A 21027-nucleotide genomic window follows, 5' to 3' on the forward strand; every position below is an offset into this window, starting at 1 on the left:
TCACACTTTGTGCAGTTTAGAGATGAGAGTATTGGGAGAGGCAGAGATACAAAGAGAGTGAGTGCAACGTTGTATCTTTTGTGTCTGTATATTGTCTGTGTATGTCACATTATTATTAATGTGTGTATATGTCTCTCACTATTGTTATGTTCCAGTATTATCACATGTGTGTGAATGTCACACTATTACTAAGTGTGCATGTCACCTTGTTATTACACCTGTGTGTGTATGTGTCATACTGTTATTGCATGTATGTATTGTCTATGTGTATCTCATATTGTTATCTTGTGTGTCACATCATTACACCTGTGTGAGTCAGTGTCATACTATGTCATACTATTGTTAGATGTGTGTTTATTGTCTGTGTTACACTTCTATTACATCTGTGTTTGAGGTTTTGTGTATGTGTTCTTGTTGTTACACGTGTGTGTATGTCTGTGTATGCTACACTACTGCTACGTGTGTGTTTGTCTTTGTATGTGTTATATTGTGTCTGTGTCTCATTGTTATGTGTGTGTTTGCCTGTATATGTAAATCATGCTATTTTTACGAGTGTCTGTACGCCATTATTACTTGTTTGTCTAAAGCTAGGTACACACATCAGATACATATCAGTCTGAAATCTATTAAAATGACCGATTAATGTGCTTTTGACCAATTTTCGGTAAGCAACTGCACACGACTGACCGTCACCAATGTCAACAAACGACGGATATCAGGAGTTGGTTGTGATCCATCCTGTTGGAAAACCATTAATCGTTCATCGAAGGGAGTCTGCGCAGTTAATGAAACAACGTATAACGATCTTGTTGTGTACAGCGCCCGTGCCTCAGTTGATCTTTCATAATTGCTCGTTTGTACAGAGATCGATCATTTCAGTTAATTGCACCTCAGACGTCACTTCCGCACTATCTTTCCTTCTTGGATTGTTCATGTGTGTATACAGGTCGGTTGTTTAAGATTGTTAACCTTTGCTGATTGATTGTTGGTCAAAGTTCATTTAGACCAATTTTTGTCTGAAGGGTGTATGTACCTTAAGTTACACTATTATTACATTTTTGTGTGTATATGTATGTCTGTGTATGTTATGTTACACTTTCATTACACATGCATGTGTCTGTGTATATAATTGTCACGCTTTATGTGCATGTGTGTCTGTATATATCATACTATATTTACACGTCTTTGTGTATGTCACACTATTATTACAAGTGTGTGGGTATATCTGTGTATAATTGTCATGCTACAGGTGCATGTGTGTATCTGTATATATATTACACTTTATTTACATGTCTTTGTGTATGTCACACTATTATTACATGTGTGGGTATATATCTGTGTATGTCACACTATTATTACATGTGTTTGTCTATGACAAAACTATATATACTCTGTACGGCGCTGTGGGAGATGTCGGCGCTATATAAATACTAAATAATAATAATAATGTTTATGTGACTGTATTATTACATATATGTGTGCTTGTATGTTTGTGAGTGTGTCATGTAATTATAAAATGTTTGTGTTTTTGTGTACTACACTACTAACACGTTTGTGTGTGTACAGTGTCTAAGTGTGTGCAGAATGTGTTGGTGTGTAATGCCATTGTGCAGTTTGTGTACAGTGTGGATGTAGGTCTATGTATGTATCACACTATTATTATGTGTGTATCTGTGTATGTAACAGTATAATTAATTACACTTACAGTGTGTGTGCATTTATATGGTATATTTGTGTACAGTTTGTACAGTCTTTAGTCTGTGTTTGTTTTTAGTGTATGTGTGTTGCACAATTCATACTTGGTGCTTATGATGGTCATTATTATGTGTATGTGTGTATGCAATGCTATTATTTTGTATTATACTATCACTGGATGTGTTATTTCTATACCATCAGTGTGTGAGAGAACGTATCATTCTGTGTATGTCGCACTGTATGCTCTGTGTTGTGCCTTGTTTGGGTGTCTCTGTTCTTTTCAGTCATGTGGTGCTGTTTCCTGTTTCTTCTCTTCACAATCCTCCTTAACCCCGTGTTCTCCTCCCGGCCAGATGTGCAAAGCTGTCGGTCACCCTGGAAGTGGGGCGCAGAAAGCCAGGAAATGGTACGTAGGATGCTGCATAGGCCGCCACATGGAATGCCTGTGCTCTTGTGTATATAGATATATGTATATATTTATATTTTTCTCCAATCCTGCACTATAGTGCATCTCACTAGTGACTAAAGCAGGAAGCTTATGAAATAGGTTGCTATTAATAGCTTATTTTAATCAGGAAACGTCTTAGAAGGTACAATGTGCAGAGAAACATAGGTAAATCAGTATTTGCCTTGTCCATTCTTTGCGCCACTTCCTGCAATATCTGAGGCTCCTCCCATGTAAAATTATTCCAATATCCTGAAGACCTTGCCACACTTCAAGTCCAAGTGTGGTTACTGCCAGTAATGCTGGGAAAACACCATACAATTTTCTGTTAGATTTACCTGCCAGATAGATAAAGTTCAACATGTTGGAAATGTATCTATCTTACCATCTATCTGCCGAGCAATTAGGAATTGTTCAGCAGGAGATAAACAGAAGACAATGCACCAGAGATAATGACCATTCTCTACAGAAAATAATCTAATTATGCATTCTAACAGAAAATTGTATGGTGTATTCCCAGCATAACCCCGGGCCACCTGAATAATGCTGAGATCACAGCTGGTCTGGATGGGGCCCATAATATCTGCTGGAATATCAGTGCTTTGTAGGGTTTGTAATATCTGCTGTTAGATCAGGGCTAGATGGAGTCTGTATTATCGGCTGTGGGATCTGGATGGAGTCTCTATCAACTGCTGTGGAATCTGGATGGAGTCTCTATCAACTGCTGTGGGATCAGGGTTGGGTGTGACCTGGCTTGTATCCTTTGCTGTAGCCACAGCCGTTGATACAGGGCCCCATTCAGCCCTGATTTCACAGATGATATTATAGGCCCACACAGATCTGATCTCAGCAATATTCGGACGGCCTAGGGTTAATGACAGAAAGGTCACTCTCCCAGCATACATTTAAAAAAAGGGCTTGGGGTATAGACGAAATTTTAAAATATTGTCTATAACAATATTTTTATTGTTTATTCATTTTTATCTTCGATAGAATAATAAATATGTTAAAATAACAGTAATAAGAAGTGAAGCAGAAATTGCAAAATATCGTCTCTAACAATGAAAGTGAAAAATATATTTACAGTCATAATAAGCATAGTAAAACATTGGTAAATATTACCAATATTTTACTACTACTAAACCTAACCCTTCTCTCACACAGAACCCTCCCTCTGCCGATGCCTAACTCTAACACCCCCCCCCCCCCCCCACCCCGGTGGTGCCTAGCCCTAAAACCCCCTTCCTAACACCCAACCTCCTTTCTCCACTACAAATAACGTTAATATTAAAAGCAATACATTTCTAAGATAATACATTTCAAAATGATAATTTACATAATTATAATTCTCAAAACAAATTTCAAAATGATAAAAAAAATGTAAACGATCATTTACAAAATAATTGTCAAAACAAATTTTGAAACAATATTTTTCAAACACTTATTCACAAAACAAAAATTTTTTATTGGACGGGCCCAGTGCCCACTATTTATCAGGGGCCCAGATTTCTTCTTTGGCACCCAATAGCCGATAATTTGCATAAGGGCCTATAGGGCGCCCAAATAGTCCATTAGTACCAGGCACCCAAATTTCCTGATTCCAGGCTCCCATTATTTAGGTAGGTCCTAGGGGTAAGAACTATGCTAAAAAATACAACCTCCCAACAGGGTGTGTTTAGTAACATTGGATATGTGGGGTGGCCAAGAATATATAAAATAGATAAAAACAGTTTAAAAAGGAGAGGTGTAGATGGCTTACCTTTCCCATGGTACACCGAGCCGCCAAAGCAGAAAATATAACTCATTTCATAGGCCAATCTCTGGTCTTTGCTACCTTGCATGATGCTTTCTTAGGCCAATCTCTGGTCTTCTCTACCTTACATGATGCTTCCATAGGCCAATCTCTGGTCTTCTCTACCTTACATGATGCTTCCATAGGCCAATCTCTGGTCTTCTCTACCTTACATGATGCTTCCATAGGCCAATCTCTGGCCTTCTCTACCTTACATTATGCTTTCATAGGCCACTTCGCTGCTCACGTTGGTGTCTTCTGTACTTCTCATAGTACTCTTATCACCTGTCCTCCACTTTTATCCTCTTCGTTTTCTCTTCCTACCATAATACTGTCACAGTCTTCTTACCATATGACTTCCATTTCTCTACTCACGTAGATATATTTTCCTGCTTCCATAATACTCTCTTAGTACTCTCCCACCTGTCTTCTACTTTACTGTTCATCTCAGCATAGTTTTCTGCTACAGCAATACTGTTAAAGTGAACCTGTGGTGAGGTACATACTGAAGCTGCCATATAAATCTCCTTTTAAACAATGCAGGTTGCCTGGCTCTCTCCCTGATCCTGTGTGTCTAATACTTTTAACCATAGGTGATGTACAGTATGGGCAGATCGACCATAAGACAGATCGAATCTGATCAGAGAGAGACCTGTTGCCTGCCTGGCTGCCCTCAAGTGTAAAAATCCCCCCTCCCCCTCCTCCATGCCTGTTTGCTGAAAATACTCACCTGTCCAGGGGTGCAAGTAGAAATCACTGGGCCCTCCTGCAAAACTTTGGATATGGCCCCCCAGTTGTCATTGCTGGAGGAGTGAGCTCTGATGGTAGCCCGAGGTGAGGAGGGGGGGGGGGGGGGAGGTCAGGCCCCCCTTCCCGCTGCTGTTTGCGCCTTCTTCTCCCCCTTCCTGTGCTGCCCCCTCACCTGCCCCTAAAAATGGCACTGGAAGGTCTCAGAGCCAAAGGCCCCCCTCAGGCTTCTCCCCCAAGGGCCCCCTTGTGGCTGCATGCTTTGCAGGGGATATTGTTAAACTCCTGCACCTGTCTCTGTGGTGCGACTCCTGCCTTCTCCATAATCCCTGGCCTCCTCCTTATGGGCCTGGTGTCACATGGTACAGGCACTCGAGGTAACGGGGGTGATGGTGAAGGAGGCCAGGAGTTGCACCAGCACAACAGGTGAGAATTTTAAGAGCAAGGGCGCTGGGGGAAAGGATATTTTACACTTGGGGGTACAGCGGCTGGGGGTCCGTCGCATATGTCAGTTGTCGCAATATCACACCCCATTAACTTTGTGTGACTAAGATTTTCCAGCATGTCTGATCAATGCTTTTGACCGATTTAGGCCCCCGACTCTTTGATTGGGCACACATGATGCTGCGCCAATTTTGAACCAATTCAATAAAATGATTGAATCAGATGGTCGATTGGGTCTCAAAATCAGTAGATGTATGGCCACCTTTCTAATGTTTACCCCTACTAGCTTCTTATTTCCTATTCACCTCAGTATATTATCCTCTTCATAGTCCTTTTACACCTGCTCTACAGTTCTCTACTCATCTCAGTGTCTTCACCACCTTCCATGTTACTGTTGTATTCCTGTCCACGTTTTCCTCCTACTTCTCTGATTATCTCATTTATTACGCTCCTTACATTATTCTCATATAGTCTCCCATTTCATCTTCCACTTATTCTGCTGACCTCAGCGTTCTCTCCTGTTTCTACAACTCTTATCATCTTTTTACCACCTATCATCAACTTTTCTGCACATCTCTTTGTCTTATCTACCCTCCATTGTATAATCATATCATAGAACTCTCACTTTTTGTCCTCTACTTCTCTGATTACCTCATTTATTACGCTCCTTACATTATTCTCTGATAGTCCCCTCCCCTTTCATCTTCCACTTATTCTGCTGATCTCAGTGTTCTTTCCTGTTTCTACAACTCTTATCTTCTTTTTTACCACCTACTGTATCATCAACCTCTCTGTGCACCTCGTCTTATCTACACTCCATATTATCATAGAACTCTTCCTTTTTGTCCTCTACTTCTCTGATTAGCACAGTGTATTAGATTTCTCCCACACTGCTCTTAAAGGACGTCCGAGGCAAAATGAAAAATCTATGTTACTCACCTGAGGCTTCTTTCAAGCCCCGAGCAGCAGTTTCAGTCCCTCGCTGCACCCCCGATCTCTTCTGTGTCCCCGTTGGCTGTCCGCAATGATGGGGACCCGCCGGCGGGGTTGGCCCTTCTGCACCATCCACATCATCTTGTGCATACTGCGCCTGCACAGTAGTTGTGCCCATTGTAGTATGCACCAGATGATGTGGACGCAGAAGAGCAGCCAGCGGGGACACCAAGGAGGACCGGGGCTGTGGCACGGGACTGAGACTGCTGCTCGGAGCTGGAAGAAGCCTCAGGTGAGGAAAACATAGATTTTAAATTTCGGCTCGGAAGTCCTTTAAGGTGACCATACATCTAACAAGTTTGTGGACCGATCAAGAATCTTTTTCGATACAGGTGATAATCGGCGACACAAAATTTCCACCTAATCGAGGATTCGATCCATTTTTGGGCTGAAAAACTTGGTCGAAAGTGCTCAATTGGATGCACTGGGGCAACAGTGTTCGATATCACAATGACCAACATACCCCCAGCCGATGTTCCCCCCCATGCCCATTTGCAGTGTTTTCAATTCTCATCTGACTGCTGGGGCGTCTCCCACCCTCCTTTGCTGTCACCGTGTCAGCCATTATCGCGGGTGTGTGTACCACGTGGCATGAGGCGCGTTTGTGACATCACACACGCTCTTGTGCCACACGGAACACAAGCTCGCGGTGACAGTGGAGGAAGTCAGGAGTCGTGCTAGTGGACAGGTGAGAATTTACGGAGCAAGGGCACCTGGGGGGACTTTTTCTACATGGGGTGTGGTCAGGCAGCCAGCAGAGGTGGTGCTAGGCTGATTTTGGATGGATTCCATGCTGAAATCTATTGGAAATCGATGTGTAGTAAATGGGCAGGCAACAGAACCCTATCTGATCGGATTCAGTCAGAAAGAGACCGGTCTTATGGTTGATCTACCCATTGCCTGATGTATGGGCACTTTTATAGTCCTCTTCCCTACCACCTTCCCTTTCGTCTTCCACTTTTTCTGAGACCTCACCCTTGTCCGCCACTTCTCACCTCAGTGCCCTCTCCTCTCAGGTTGTCTGTACCTCGTCTCTCCATCAGAAGACGGATTGGACAGTTACCACCACCATTGCTGCGAGAACGCTCATGGCAGCTTCTGAAACCTCTGGCGAAAGCTGGACTTCGGCCAACTAGCCGAGTAAGCAAGGTAAGTGTTACAGGAAGACAACCCAGTAACGTCTTCCACAGCGCTGTACAGAGTATATAGTCATGTCACTTAGCTGTCCCTCAGAGGGACTCACATTCTAATCCCTACTATGTCGTATGTCCATCATAGTGTTGGGCCAATTTAGGGGGGAAGCCAATTAACTTATCTGTGTGTTTTTGGGACATGGGAAGAAACTAGAGTGCCTAGAGAAACCCATGCAGACACAGGAAGACCATACAAAGTCCGTGTAGATAGTGCCTATCATAAGCAGCAACAACATGTATTGTTGCGCTATGATATTGGAAGAGAAAACATTTCTCTTCTCTGTAAGAAGCTAGTTAGTTTGGTTTGATTGAGGCCAGTTTTACATCTGTTTTTTTTTGCATTGTGGTGGGGATGCAATGCTCCTGTCACATTCCACCGCAATGCAAAAAATAAAAAATGTATGACCCTGCAGTAGAGCGCGCCAACAGGGTCATATGCATAGCTCCGCCCTCCGCTCAGTGACATACTCCCTGCTGGGCAAGAAGTACGTCACTGGGATACCCGTTGGTCCGCACATGTGCACTGCATTGCGCTCCGTCGTTTACAGTACGTGGGTCACCCATAGGGTTATGTTACCCTAAGCACGGTGTGTTAGGCACATTGCTTGCGGTAAAGCGATGTTGCCCTTGCATCGCCTCGGATACTTCTGGTGCACCGCAGGGGACCGCAATAATTGTGAAAGTCTGCATAGGCTTTTATTGCTTTTGCAGCCGCTTGCGGCAAAATAGGGTAACACAGCGCAGGTTTACCCTGCTAGTGTACAAGGGCCCTCAGAGACAAAACACATTTAGATATACACAACTGATAACAGCGCTCAGTGTTAAACCTTCTGGCAATAAATCATCCATTAAGTGATATATAAGTGGACTGATAACACCACAGTTCTTGGGCGGTTCGCTCCACTCAGACACGTGCTATATCTTCAGAATGAATGCAAGTTGGTAGTGGTAGCGCTCAATGTCAGCCCAACAGTCTTTTATCATCAGACTCTATGATGTCCCCTCCTTCATATAGCGACTCACCAGATGATGCGGCCAACCCGGCTCGTCAGCGCTTCTGGGGTATAAGGCCATCCCACTGCCTCCTCTGGCAAAATCGCTGCCAATTTAGCACCCTCTCCGAGTGACGGGCCGGTTTGGCCGCATCATCTGGTGAGTCGTTATATTAAGGGGGGGGGGGGGGGGGGACCTCATAGAGTCTGATAATAAAACACTGTTGGACTGACATTGGGCGCTACCACTACCAATTTACATATATATATTTGTTGTAGCTTTCTGTAAGTATCTAAGAGAAAGTCCTGTTTTTTTCCTATATGCTCACGTATTTTATTCTCACATACTCTGTTTAACCAACAAGGACAAATGGACATGGTGCTTGCGTAATCTTTTCCCTTTTCGCAACAATCTTATAATTAGTGACAAGGTCACCATCTGGTCATGTGCCTGAGATAGATGGTAATGTTTACTGATTTGTATAAAGATAGTGATGTACCCTCTGTTGTTTATCAGTCTGCTGATTATTAGGCTCTGTGATCCCATGTGTGTCATAATGCTCAATAAACCATACCTAGCATCCGCAAGCCGACTCTCGAGTTCAGAAACACATACCTGAGAACAGGGAAGCCTCTGGATCCTAATGAGGCTTCCCGGGTCTTCCTAGCTCTTGTCACTATTCACCAGGACCCTCCTTAACATCGGGGCCACGCCCCTCTTCTGCCACGGACACGGCTGTGCTGCACCCGTATGAGCACGGCTGCGCCTGTGCAGTAGCTCAAAGCAAACCTGCGACAGGGTGCTGGAGGACGGCGTGGGAAGCCTCTCTATAGGATCCACAGGCTTCTCTCTTCTTAGGTATGTCTTTTTGTACCCGGGGATCGCCTCAGGTTTTTTTTAAGAACAGATAGGTGCACAGCTGCAGTTAGGCCCCATTCACACTTACAAAACACCGGCGATTTTTGCCGGCGTTTTGCAGGAGTGTTTTTTCCGCGATAGCACCCGGACACTGCGGCGATTTTACCGCGATCGCATTTAGCGCTTCTATAGCACTGAAACGCGATCGCCGGGAAAGCGCCTGAAAATGGTGCAGGCGATGCGTTTGGGGTTTTTGCCCGTTTTGCGGCGATTTGCATCGATTAGTGCAAATCGCCCAAGTAAGAACGGGCCCATAGGGTTTCATTACACTAGCGCTTTTAAAAAGTGCTAGCATTTGAGCATTTTGCCGAAATCGTGGCAAAACGTTCTAGTGTGAATGGGGCCTCAAGCTCAGCTACAACATGGGTTGTTAAAGAGAATCTGTAACGAAAAAAATAGCCCCGGGGAGTGGGAGGAACTTCAGAAAGAGGAAGCGTCTGGGTCCTAATGAGGCTTCCCCTCCTCCTAAGCCTCAGGAATCCAGTGCCGTCTCCCTCAAAAATCCAGCCAACAAGGATGTCGGCTTTGGCGCCCGATCAGGTCCGCTCTACTGTGCAGTGTGCGCAGGCGTGGTCTTGTGTTTGGGGGCTGCCAGCACTGGATCCCGGAGGGTGAAGAGGACTCGGAAAGCCTCGTTAGGATCCAGAGGCTTCCCCCTTGTGAGGTAAGTATCCCCCAGGGGCAGTTTTTTTGTTACTGATTTCCTTTAAATAGAAAAACTCAGTTCCAAGGGTGATACTTATAAATGCGGCTAATGTTAGGCAAATCTGGCACTCCCCCCAACCCAGATATTTGGGATTTCCTCTTTGAACTTTTTGTACCGGGGAACACTGATGGAGAATATGTCTTTCTTCTTGGGATCTTAAAGGGAACCTGAATTGAGAGGAATATGGAGGCTGCCATTCTCCAATAAACAATGCCAGTTGCCTGATTTCTGCACTGATGCTCTGCCACTAATACTATAAGTCACTGGCCCACAATGAGCATGCAGATCAGATAAAAAAAGGGGTAAAGAGGCGCCCAAACTGAATAAAATACATTAAAAGCAACTAAAATATAAATAAGGTGGCTTACCGCAATGATGACACCCATATAGGAATGGATATTTATTAGTAAAAAAAAGCAAAGGTAACGCGTTTCGTTGGAACGCGCCCACTTCCTCAGGCCAAATAAAGTGCCACTAAATGCCGGTAGCCGGATTAAAGGCGCCTCTCCATAGGGTGAACATACTCACCCTCAACCTTCTTGCATGCAGATCAGATGCTTTGGTCTTCCCTCACTGGCTGCTTGCCTCATGTTAATCTCATAGTCCCAGAAGGTGTGACTTGCTCCGTCATAATGATCCTGTGAAATGTTTTTGAATATGTCTTCTGGTTTATGTTTGAACAGGCAGTGTACAGTAGAGCACCGACTCGCCTTCTTTCCCGTCTCTGGGGCCTGGTGAACGAGGTCAGCCTTCCTCGCTGGCTGCGCCGCCCTCTCTTCTCCATGTACATCTGGGCTTTCTCTGTCAACATGGAAGAAGCTGAGATAGAAGACCTGAACCGCTATAGAAATCTGGGGGAGCTTTTCCGACGACCACTAAAGCCCACAGCCAGGGCCATCGCCTCCCAAGATCTGGTACGTCTATGTTCATTTCAGTGTTACATGGTCCAGTTACTTGAAGAATGCATGTCTTGGATCCGCTCTAAAAACGTGTTACATATTGCTGGTTGGCCTGGAATAAATGCATAAATATCTAGTGATTGTCGTCTCTAAGAGAACTCATTCTCATTAAGCAACGTGATCAGTTTGGCCAGGTGATAGATATGTAAGTCTCTGATTTGCTAGTCATGTGCTAAAGCAGGATGTGATCACAGAAATCAGAGCTTTGCTAATCTATCAGCTGATCAAACAAATCACATGCCTCGCCATGATTTCTCCTAGACATGACCATCTATCAATCTCTTGGAAGGGGTATATCCACTAATCTGCAGTAACCAGAATACAGTTTATAACGTCTTACGCACGATTAGTGTGCATAATGCAATATTTTACATGCATTACATTTTGTTCTGCTCATCGTATGTAAGACATTACGCATGGTCAAGGCTGGATTTATACCTTTTGTGGCCCTAGGCCAAGTATGTTGTGGCTCCCATTTCTTGTGCAGCAGCACCCCTCCCATTCCATGTGCAGCCCCCTCTTCCATGTATATCATCCATTTACAGCAGCCCTGTCTTTAATAAACAGTTCTCTTGAGCACCAGTTTCCCTTTTTCCAGGTGTTACTCAACTTTTTCAGCTTCTTCTTTCATATGTAGCATCCCTTTTTCATGTCCAGGTGCCCCTTGGGCTGCACCCGCCCAACACCCGGGCCTTTGTGGCCTTTTCAGAAATTACAGCAGTAAAATGAATGTCCCCCAAAATGTGTAATTCATTGGCCACACATACAGACTGGCTATAGTGGATATTTTAGTACGCAGGTGGGTCCCACTAGGGGTGGTTATGGGTGTCTTCTTCACTTTTTCTCTATGTATGGAGGATACTTACCTCTGTCTCCGCACTGCAGGTCAGCCCCTGTGATGGGCGGGTGCTTCATTGTGGTCGGACCCGAGGCTCTCAGATTGAGCAGGTAAAAGGTTTGACCTACTCGTTGGAAAATTTTCTGGGTCCACAAGACTGGCGAGAACCAGCTAACATAAGTAAGTGACAAAATGTGCCTCTTCTCATACATCCTGGTATCATCCCTCCGCTGTATTGCTGTTACCTTTCTTGTCTGTCTCTCTCTCTCTACTCTGTTACCCATTCCTGTCTGTTCCTCCATCTACCCTCTTAGCTGTGACTGTGCAGTCCTCCTGGTAGCCTTCTATACCCTCTTAGCTGTGTGTCCCTCAAGTTTTTGCCTTTATATTCTTTTAGCTGTGTAACTACCCATTCCTGTCTGTACCTCCATCCACCCTCTTAGTTATTATTGTGCCCCTCCAGGTTGTCCTCTGCGCCATGTTACAGTTACCCACTCCTCTCTATCTATCTACCCTCTTATCTGTGTAATTGCGCCTCTTCCTATCTGCCCCTCAATATACCCTCTTAGCTGTGTAATTGCACCTCTTCCTATCTGCCCCTCAATATACCCTCTTAGCTGTGTCATTGTGCTTCTTCCTATCTGCCCCTCCATATACCCTCTTAGCTGTGTTATTGTACCTCTTCCTATCTGCCCCTCCATATACCCTCTTAGCTGTGTTATTGTGCCTCTTCCTATCTGCCCCTCCATATACCCTCTTAGCTGTGTAATTGTGCTTCTTCCTATCTGCCCCTCCATATACCCTCTTAGCTGTGTTATTGTGCCTCTTCCTATCTGCCCCTCCATATACCCTCTTAGCTGTGTCATTGTGCCTCTTCCTATCTGCCCCTCCATATACCCTCTTAGCTGTGTAATTGTGCTTCTTCCTATCTGCCCCTCCATATACCCTCTTAGCTGTGTTATTGTACCTCTTCCTATCTGCCCCTCCATATACCCTCTTAGCTGTGTTATTGTACCTCTTCCTATCTGCCCCTCCATATACCCTCTTAGCTGTGTTATTGTGCCTCTTCCTATCTGCCCCTCCATATACCCTCTTAGCTGTGTCATTGTGCCTCTTCCTATCTGCCCCTCCATATACCCTCTTAGCTGTGTAATTGTGCTTCTTCCTATCTGCCCCTCCATATACCCTCTTAGCTGTGTTATTGTGCCTCTTCCTATCTGCCCCTCCATACACCCTCTTAGCTGTGTTATTGTACCTCTTCCTATCTGCCCCTCCATATACCCTCTTAGCTGTGTTATTGTACCTCTTCCTATCTGCCCCTCCATATACCCTCTTAGCTGTGTTATTGTACCTCTTCCTATCTGCCCCTCCATATACCCTCTTAGCTGTGTTATTGTACCTCTTCCTATCTGCCCCTCCATATACCCTCTTAGCTGTGTTATTGTACCTCTTCCTATCTGCCCCTCCATATACCCTCTTAGCTGTGTTATTGTGCCTCTTCCTATCTGCCCCTCCATATACCCTCTTAGCTGTGTTATTGTGCCTCTTCCTATCTGCCCCTCCATATACCCTCTTAGCTGTGTTATTGTGCCTCTTCCTATCTGCCCCTCCATATACCCTCTTAGCTGTGTCATTGTGCCTCTTCCTATCTGCCCCTCCATATACCCTCTTAGCTGTGTTATTGTACCTCTTCCTATCTGCCCCTCCATATACCCTCTTAGCTGTGTAATTGTGCTTCTTCCTATCTGCCCCTCCATATACCCTCTTAGCTGTGTTATTGTGCCTCTTCCTATCTGCCCCTCCATATACCCTCTTAGCTGTGTCATTGTGCCTCTTCCTATCTGCCCCTCCATATACCCTCTTAGCTGTGTTATTGTACCTCTTCCTATCTGCCCCTCCATATACCCTCTTAGCTGTGTTATTGTACCTCTTCCTATCTGCCCCTCCATATACCCTCTTAGCTGTGTTATTGTACCTCTTCCTATCTGCCCCTCCATATACCCTCTTAGCTGTGTTATTGTGCCTCTTCCTATCTGCCCCTCCATATACTCTCTTAGCTGTGTAATTGTGCTTCTTCCTATCTGCCCCTCCATATACCCTCTTAGCTGTGGTATTGTACCTCTTCCTATCTGCCCCTCCTTATACCCTCTTAGCTGTGTTATTGTACCTCTTCCTATCTGCCCCTCCATATACCCTCTTAGCTGTGTTATTGTGCCTCTTCCTATCTGCCCCTCCATATACCCTCTTAGCTGTGTAATTGTGCCTCTTCCTATCTGCCCCTCCATATACCCTCTTAGCTGTGTTATTGTGCCTCTTCCTATCTGCCCCTCCATATACCCTCTTAGCTGTGTTATTGTGCCTCTTCCTATCTGCCCCTCCATATACCCTCTTAGCTGTGTAATTGTGCCTCTTCCTATCTGCCCCTCCATATACCCTCTTAGCTGTGTCATTGTGCCTCTTCCTATCTGCCCCTCCATATACCCTCTTAGCTGTGTCATTGTGCTTCTTCCTATCTGCCCCTCCATATACCCTCTTAGCTGTGTTATTGTGCCTCTTCCTATCTGCCCCTCCATACACCCTCTTAGCTGTGTTATTGTGCCTCTTCCTATATGCCCCTCCATATACCCTCTTAGCTGTGTTATTGTACCTCTTCCTATCTGCCCCTCCATATACCCTCTTAGCTGTGTTATTGTACCTCTTCCTATCTGCCCCTCCATATACCCTCTTAGCTGTGTTATTGTACCTCTTCCTATCTGCCCCTCCATATACCCTCTTAGCTGTGACTGTGCACTTCTTCCTATATGTCCCTCCATATACCCTCTTAGCTGTGTCATTGTGCCTCTTCCTATCTGCCCCTCCATATACCCTCTTAGCTGTGTTATTGTACCTCTTCCTATCTGCCCCTCCATATACCCTCTTAGCTGTGTTATTGTACCTCTTCCTATCTGCCCCTCCATATACCCTCTTAGCTGTGTTATTGTACCTCTTCCTATCTGCCCCTCCATATACCCTCTTAGCTGTGGTATTGTACCTCTTCCTATCTGCCCCTCCTTATACCCTCTTAGCTGTGTTATTGTACCTCTTCCTATCTGCCCCTCCATATACCCTCTTAGCTGTGTTATTGTGCCTCTTCCTATCTGCCCCTCCATATACCCTCTTAGCTGTGTAATTGTGCCTCTTCCTATCTGCCCCTCCATATACCCTCTTAGCTGTGTTATTGTGCCTCTTCCTATCTGCCCCTCCATATACCCTCTTAGCTGTGTTATTGTGCCTCTTCCTATCTGCCCCTCCATATACCCTCTTAGCTGTGTAATTGTGCCTCTTCCTATCTGCCCCTCCATATACCCTCTTAGCTGTGTTATTGTGCCTCTTCCTATCTGCCCCTCCATATACCCTTTTAGCTGTGTCATTGTGCCTCTTCCTATCTGCCCCTCCATATACCCTCTTAGCTGTGTCATTGTGCTTCTTCCTATCTGCCCCTCCATATACCCTCTTAGCTGTGTTATTGTGCCTCTTCCTATCTGCCCCTCCATACACCCTCTTAGCTGTGTTATTGTGCCTCTTCCTATATGCCCCTCCATATACCCTCTTAGCTGTGTTATTGTACCTCTTCCTATCTGCCCCTCCATATACCCTCTTAGCTGTGTTATTGTACCTCTTCCTATCTGCCCCTCCATATACCCTCTTAGCTGTGTTATTGTACCTCTTCCTATCTGCCCCTCCATATACCCTCTTAGTTGTGTTATTGTACCTCTTCCTATCTGCCCCTCCATATACCCTCTTAGCTGTGACTGTGCACTTCTTCCTATATGTCCCTCTATATACCCTCTTAGCTATTTTTACTATTACCCTTCGCATCTGTCCCTCCATCTACCCTGTTATCCATGTTTCTGTGCACCTTCATGTGTGTCCCCCATCCACCCTTAGTAGTGTTATTACAGCCCTTCCTATCTGTCTCTTAATCCGCCCTCTTTACCTGTGTTATTACTCGAATCAGGCAAACCTGGCACTGGAAATTTGGGCACAGCTGGCTCCACCATAGGACGTAATGGGAATTACAGCTATAGTGGCACTCAATCAGTAATTTGGGTGCCGTCAAAAGCCAGAGCCCAAATTAAGATAAAACTGTGTAGTTCGGCCACCAGCAATAGATGGAAGACAAATTGCGTGTTACCCCAGAGGGGGAATAGTAATTAATGCAGCCGGGACTGTATTAACATTTAATACAGATTTCATGGTATGAAGGTAGAATGTGGTAGTACTGTATTAGCTGGGCCTATTTGTAACATTGAGTCTGAAGTAACCAGAAAGAAAACTTATCCAGCATCAGCCATTCCCATCAGTGCCCGATCACCAATCATACTCTAATACTCTTCCTGTTCTGACTGTATCTCTATATCCTCCCAGCTGTGTTGTGCGCCTCTTCCTGTCCTTCCACATACATGTAAACGGCATCGGGAAATATGGGCACAGGGCGAAGCCGAAAAGACTACAGACCCTGATCTGGCTATTCTGCTGCCTATTTTCTAATCTAATCCCATTAGAATAACCTATTTTATTCCTAATCCAGGCTCCAGCTATTACTGGGGCCAGAATCACACAGTTTTATTCATCATTTGTGCTCCGGCCAGAAAAGTGCAGCAAGAGCTGTAATTCCCATTACAGCCTACGGCGGTGCCCACATCCCAGGCGGCGCGCCCAAATGAGCTGTCTTGGTCCTTCCTGGTTGTCCCTGTCTTTCCGCACTGATGGGCCTTTCCTTTATTAATGACTGCATCTCTGCTTCTTAAGGTCTCCCATTTTTGCAGCAGTTAGGTATCCGTCCTGCAAATCGTCTGTTCCATCATGTGGTGTATTTAGCTCCCGGGGACTATCATCGCTTTCATTCACCAGCAGACTGGAGCATCCAGCACAGAAGGCATTTTCCAGGTAAGGTCACCTTCGGCCTATTGCAGGGTCTCTTTTTTTTTTATTTAAAGTGTACCTGTAACGGGAAAAAGTGCCCCTATGGGCTACTTACTCGGAAGGGGGAAGCCTCTGGATCCTAAAGCGGCTTCTCCCATCGTCCTTCATTCCAGCGCCGAGACCCTTGAAATTCCGCTTGTCAGCACCTTGTGCAGGCGCAGTAGCTCCATCCCACTTGGCTTTCTTTGGAAAAATCTGGTCTGGGTTGGGTCTGTGTCACTAAGCAGGTATGAGCCATCTGCATTAGCACAGACCTGATCGGGTTTGGCTATTTCTGCTGGAGCCTGAGCGGAACAGAGCTAGCGAGCATGCGCTGGGAGGCCACAGCGCAGGATCGACAGGACAGAGGACTGGGGAAGTCTCTCCAGGATCCAGAGACTTCTCCCTTCCAAGGCAAGTAGCTTAACTTTAAAAGTACCCATGCACTAGGTCGATTTCCTCTCAATATACAGCAGATTTGATCACTGTGATTGAATGTGCTGTGTAATCGTTAATGCAAATATTGACCGATCGACTAATTTCCATCTGACATTGGTCGATTCAATAGATCGGTCCAGACTGAAAATTTTACTTGATCACCGGTGGGTTGGGAGCATGTTGTTAGAGGTGTTTGATTCGGCGACGACTGACGCAGTAATAATCTCACCTGTCCAGCTGGCGCGAGTCCCAAGGTCCTTGCTGTCACTTTTTCCGTCTAGCATTCTTGTCCATGTCCTCCTCACTTCCTGTCTCGTTCTGTGACAAGCTGAAGTTTGAACAATAGAGCGCCCACTACGGTTTGAACTTCAGCATGCCACAGGATGGGACAGGAAGTGAAGAGGATGCCAGAAAAAGTGACAGCATGGACCCAGGGACTCGCGCTGGCGGACATGTGAGATTATTGCCGATGGCCGGGAGAGGCCTGGGGGCGGCGTGGTAATCGGCAGCAGTGGCATCTCCACAAATCTGTGTGCAGCCAATAGTTCCCTCTGTGATCAGAGAGGGATCTATCTGTTGGGTGATCTGGTGGCTATCGACCTGTGTATGGCTACCTTAGGACAATGTTTCTGCCAACCTCCCTTCAGCAGTCCTACAAGATATTTAGCCTTGTAAATGATCAAGACCTTCAAATTAGACGGTTCGATTATTTGCACTTTCCTGATGTTTCCGTCTGCCACGTGACACCAAATGGTAAGCAGAAGAGTGTGTTAGTTGAGATGTCTTGTAATTAAACTACGGTAATTAGCAGAGTTGTAGCCAGACTAGTATAGTTGTGCTCTATATTGTCTCCATGAGGTGATGGACAGGTGACTGCAGTGATTCAGAGGCTGCTGTGTATCCATTTACAATTCACCTGACAAATCTAACCCCAGTCTCAGTATACACCAGGATAATCTCACTGGTCTGTATTCCTCTGCAGGTGCTCTACTCTCCGTGAGTCCACAAGTTGCCCGCTGGATGCCTGGGCTCTTCTGTCAGAATGAACGGGTTGTCCTTAGTGGCCAGTGGCAGTTTGGCTTCTTCTCTCTTACAGCTGTAGGAGCAACAAATGTAGGATCCATCCGTATCTATGGGGACCAGGTAAGGATTCTCTTAATTACCAGGATACTTGATTCTCAAAAGAATCACACATGCACACCACAACTCCTGCAGGGCCGGCGCTGCCAGAGGCAAAGGGGGCAGTTGCCCCAGGGCCCCGGCCTCTGCAGGGGCCCTGCTCCGCCAACCCTTTCAAATGCTGCGCTCCCGTCACAGTCAGTGCGCATTCTCGGGTCCCTGCGAGTGTAATAGCTGCAACAATTATCTGTCCCAGCGGGCGGGCGGGCGGGCAGCGGCTGCACAATCCATGCCCTCTAAGGCACGCTGTCTCCTTCCTTCTCTATGACCCGGCGCATGTTTACACATAACATGCTGGGTCATAGAGGAGGGACAGATAATTGTTGCAGCTATTACACTCGCAGGTACCTGGGGAGCAGTTGTCAGATGGCTGCAAAGGGAGGGGGGGGGGATTGCGTTTTGGGCAAAGGGCCCCCCACACTTCAGTTTGCCCCAGGGGCCCCTTAAATTGGCCCTGAACCCCTGCACTAAGCTGCCACCCACAACTGTGCCAACAGTAACAATCCTGCTGCACTAAGTTTGTTCTTTATTGTGGTCGCTCCTCATTGGCTCTGCATCTGAGGAGACACATAGAGCCAGAGCTACGTCATGATCTTAGCGTCACGGCCATTTTAAAAAAACAAACAAAAAACAACAGGCATTTCTGGCTATAGGAGTGGCGGTAATTGACGCTACCTGATCCAGTAGCATTTTTTTTTTAAGAACAAAAATATTCCTGGTTGGACGCTTTTTAAGCCTCCTCTGGTGGTGCGCCCAGACACTTGTTCGTACATCTAACCATTTTGTGGGCTAATCGACCATCCGATTCCATCAGTTTATTTTTCAGGGCTGGACATGCTTGAAATCTTGAAAGTGCTCGATCGGGTGTGCGGCGGTTTTGACGTTTGATATTGTGATGACTAACATGTGACGGACCTCCAGCCACTATTCTCCCAAGTGTAAAATGACCTCCGTGCCAGTATGCAGAGTTTTAAACTCTCCTTTTTGCTGGCACGACTCCTGGCCTCCTCTGCTGTCACCACGAGTGTGTGAACCATGTGGCATGAGGCAAGTGTGTGATAAAGCACGCCTGTCCACATAGTAATGGCGGAGGAGACAGTGAGTCGCCCCAGAAGACAGGTGAGAATTTACAGAGCACGGGCACCTGGGAGGACATTTTCATACATGGGGGGCAGACAGGCAGCGCTAGGCTGATTTCGGTTTGCTTTCACACTGAAATCTATCAAGTGAAGTGTGGTCCGGTGTTAACGGTACGTTTCTGTACCGAGCAGCTGATCCGGCCAGCTGATAATATTCAGCTGGTCCGATCACGCTGCTCAACCCCCGCCCGCTTGATCCCCGCCGGCGGACAATGGCGGGGAATCGAGCAGCTGATAAGGAGCGCCGGCGGGGACGAGCGGTAATCGATTTCCACACACGCAGGGATGCAGTGGGAGTCGATCTGGCGGCTAATCGGCCGCCGGATCGACCCGTGTATTCCCACCATTAGTCAAGGAGCAGAAATGCAGACATCAAACCAACAAACTTTGATTTTGGTAATACCTTTAATGTCTAACTGTACATGGTTTACTGCAAGCTTTCCAAACGTTAAGTTTCTGCTTCAGGCATTATTCAGAACTGGATCAGAACCGTACAATCGTTATCACCCAGTTCTGTATAAGCAGGCCTGGGCAAACTTTGCACCGCCCGGGACGCATTGTGCGGACCAAGGGCTGCATTCCTAGCCTCCTCCTCTCTCTCTCTCTCCCCCCCCCCCCCTGCACAGTTGCAAGTGGGCGATTAGTGGGGGTTAACTCACCTACATAGCGCTTCCTACATTGCCTCTCCATAGCAACAGGCCGTCACGTGACATGCGTCACATGACACATCAGCCTACCACACGCTGGCGTGTCATGTGATGGCCTGTTACTTTGGAGACATGATGCAGGAAGCACTATGTAGATGAGTTAACCCCCGCTACTCGCCCACTCGCAACTCTGCAGGGAGGGAGGGGGGAAAGAGTGGAATCCAGCCGCCTATCGGCGGGTCAGATGTACAGCGCATGCGGGCTGTAGTTTACCCAGCCTAGTATAATGCCTGAAGAAGAGACTTAACGTTTGCAAAGTTTGCAAGAAACCATGCACAGTTAGTCATTAAAGGTATCACTGGAATCAACGTTTGATGTCTGCATTTCTGAAATCTATAAGGAATCTGTCTGCGGTGTATGGGCCAGCAACAGATCTCGCTCTGATCAGATTCCATCAGACAGCGATGTTACTCATGGCCAATCTGTCCATACATCTCCTGATGAATGGGTACCTTTACAATATTAGATCAGCTTGTACATGGAGCCCCAGTGTCTCATTATCACAATGCAAATAGTAGATTGTACTGATACACGAGCTGACAGTCACCTGATCAGCCTCTTATCTTTTGGTGGGTGGAAGATCCTCTCAAACAAGATTGTTAGAAAACTCTACCATTTCCACCCAGAGAGAAAAATAAACAAATTAGCACCCCTGTACGTTTTTATGCTTGGTACATACCTGGTACATTCCCATCAGAGTGACGGGTAGAATCGATGATTTCCAACAGGTACGATCAGGTTTCCGATCGATTTTGTACAGAAGGGATTGGAAAATCGATAGGAAAAAATATTAGAAACCTGATTGTATCTGTAGGAAATTATCGATACGACCCATTGGTCTAACAGCAAATTGCATGGAGTGTCCAGGCATTAAGTTGGCCATATATCAGGCAATTT

The 21027-nt window shown here is 45.9% G+C and overlaps 1 protein-coding gene across 2 annotated transcripts in view; it reads left to right on the top strand.

Moving 5' to 3' along the window:
* LOC137524366 (phosphatidylserine decarboxylase proenzyme, mitochondrial-like) overlaps nucleotides 1-21027 on the top strand; it is a 24876-nt gene continuing 3849 nt past the window's right edge. Inside the window, exons 1-7 of one of the 2 annotated variants that reach the window (XM_068244137.1) lie at nucleotides 1-57; nucleotides 2049-2101; nucleotides 7133-7265; nucleotides 10610-10840; nucleotides 11771-11903; nucleotides 16515-16652; nucleotides 18088-18248. In XM_068244137.1, coding sequence (XP_068100238.1) covers nucleotides 2049-2101; nucleotides 7133-7265; nucleotides 10610-10840; nucleotides 11771-11903; nucleotides 16515-16652; nucleotides 18088-18248 — 849 coding nt within the window. In that variant the 5' untranslated portion in view covers nucleotides 1-57. Of the gene's footprint in view, nucleotides 72-2048; nucleotides 2102-7132; nucleotides 7266-10609; nucleotides 10841-11770; nucleotides 11904-16514; nucleotides 16653-18087; nucleotides 18249-21027 lie in introns of both variants that reach the window. The other variant, XM_068244138.1, reaches the window with a different exon arrangement.

This window comes from Hyperolius riggenbachi, chromosome 7, assembly GCF_040937935.1.
Source record: "Hyperolius riggenbachi isolate aHypRig1 chromosome 7, aHypRig1.pri, whole genome shotgun sequence".
NCBI classification, from domain to species: domain Eukaryota; kingdom Metazoa; phylum Chordata; class Amphibia; order Anura; family Hyperoliidae; genus Hyperolius; species Hyperolius riggenbachi.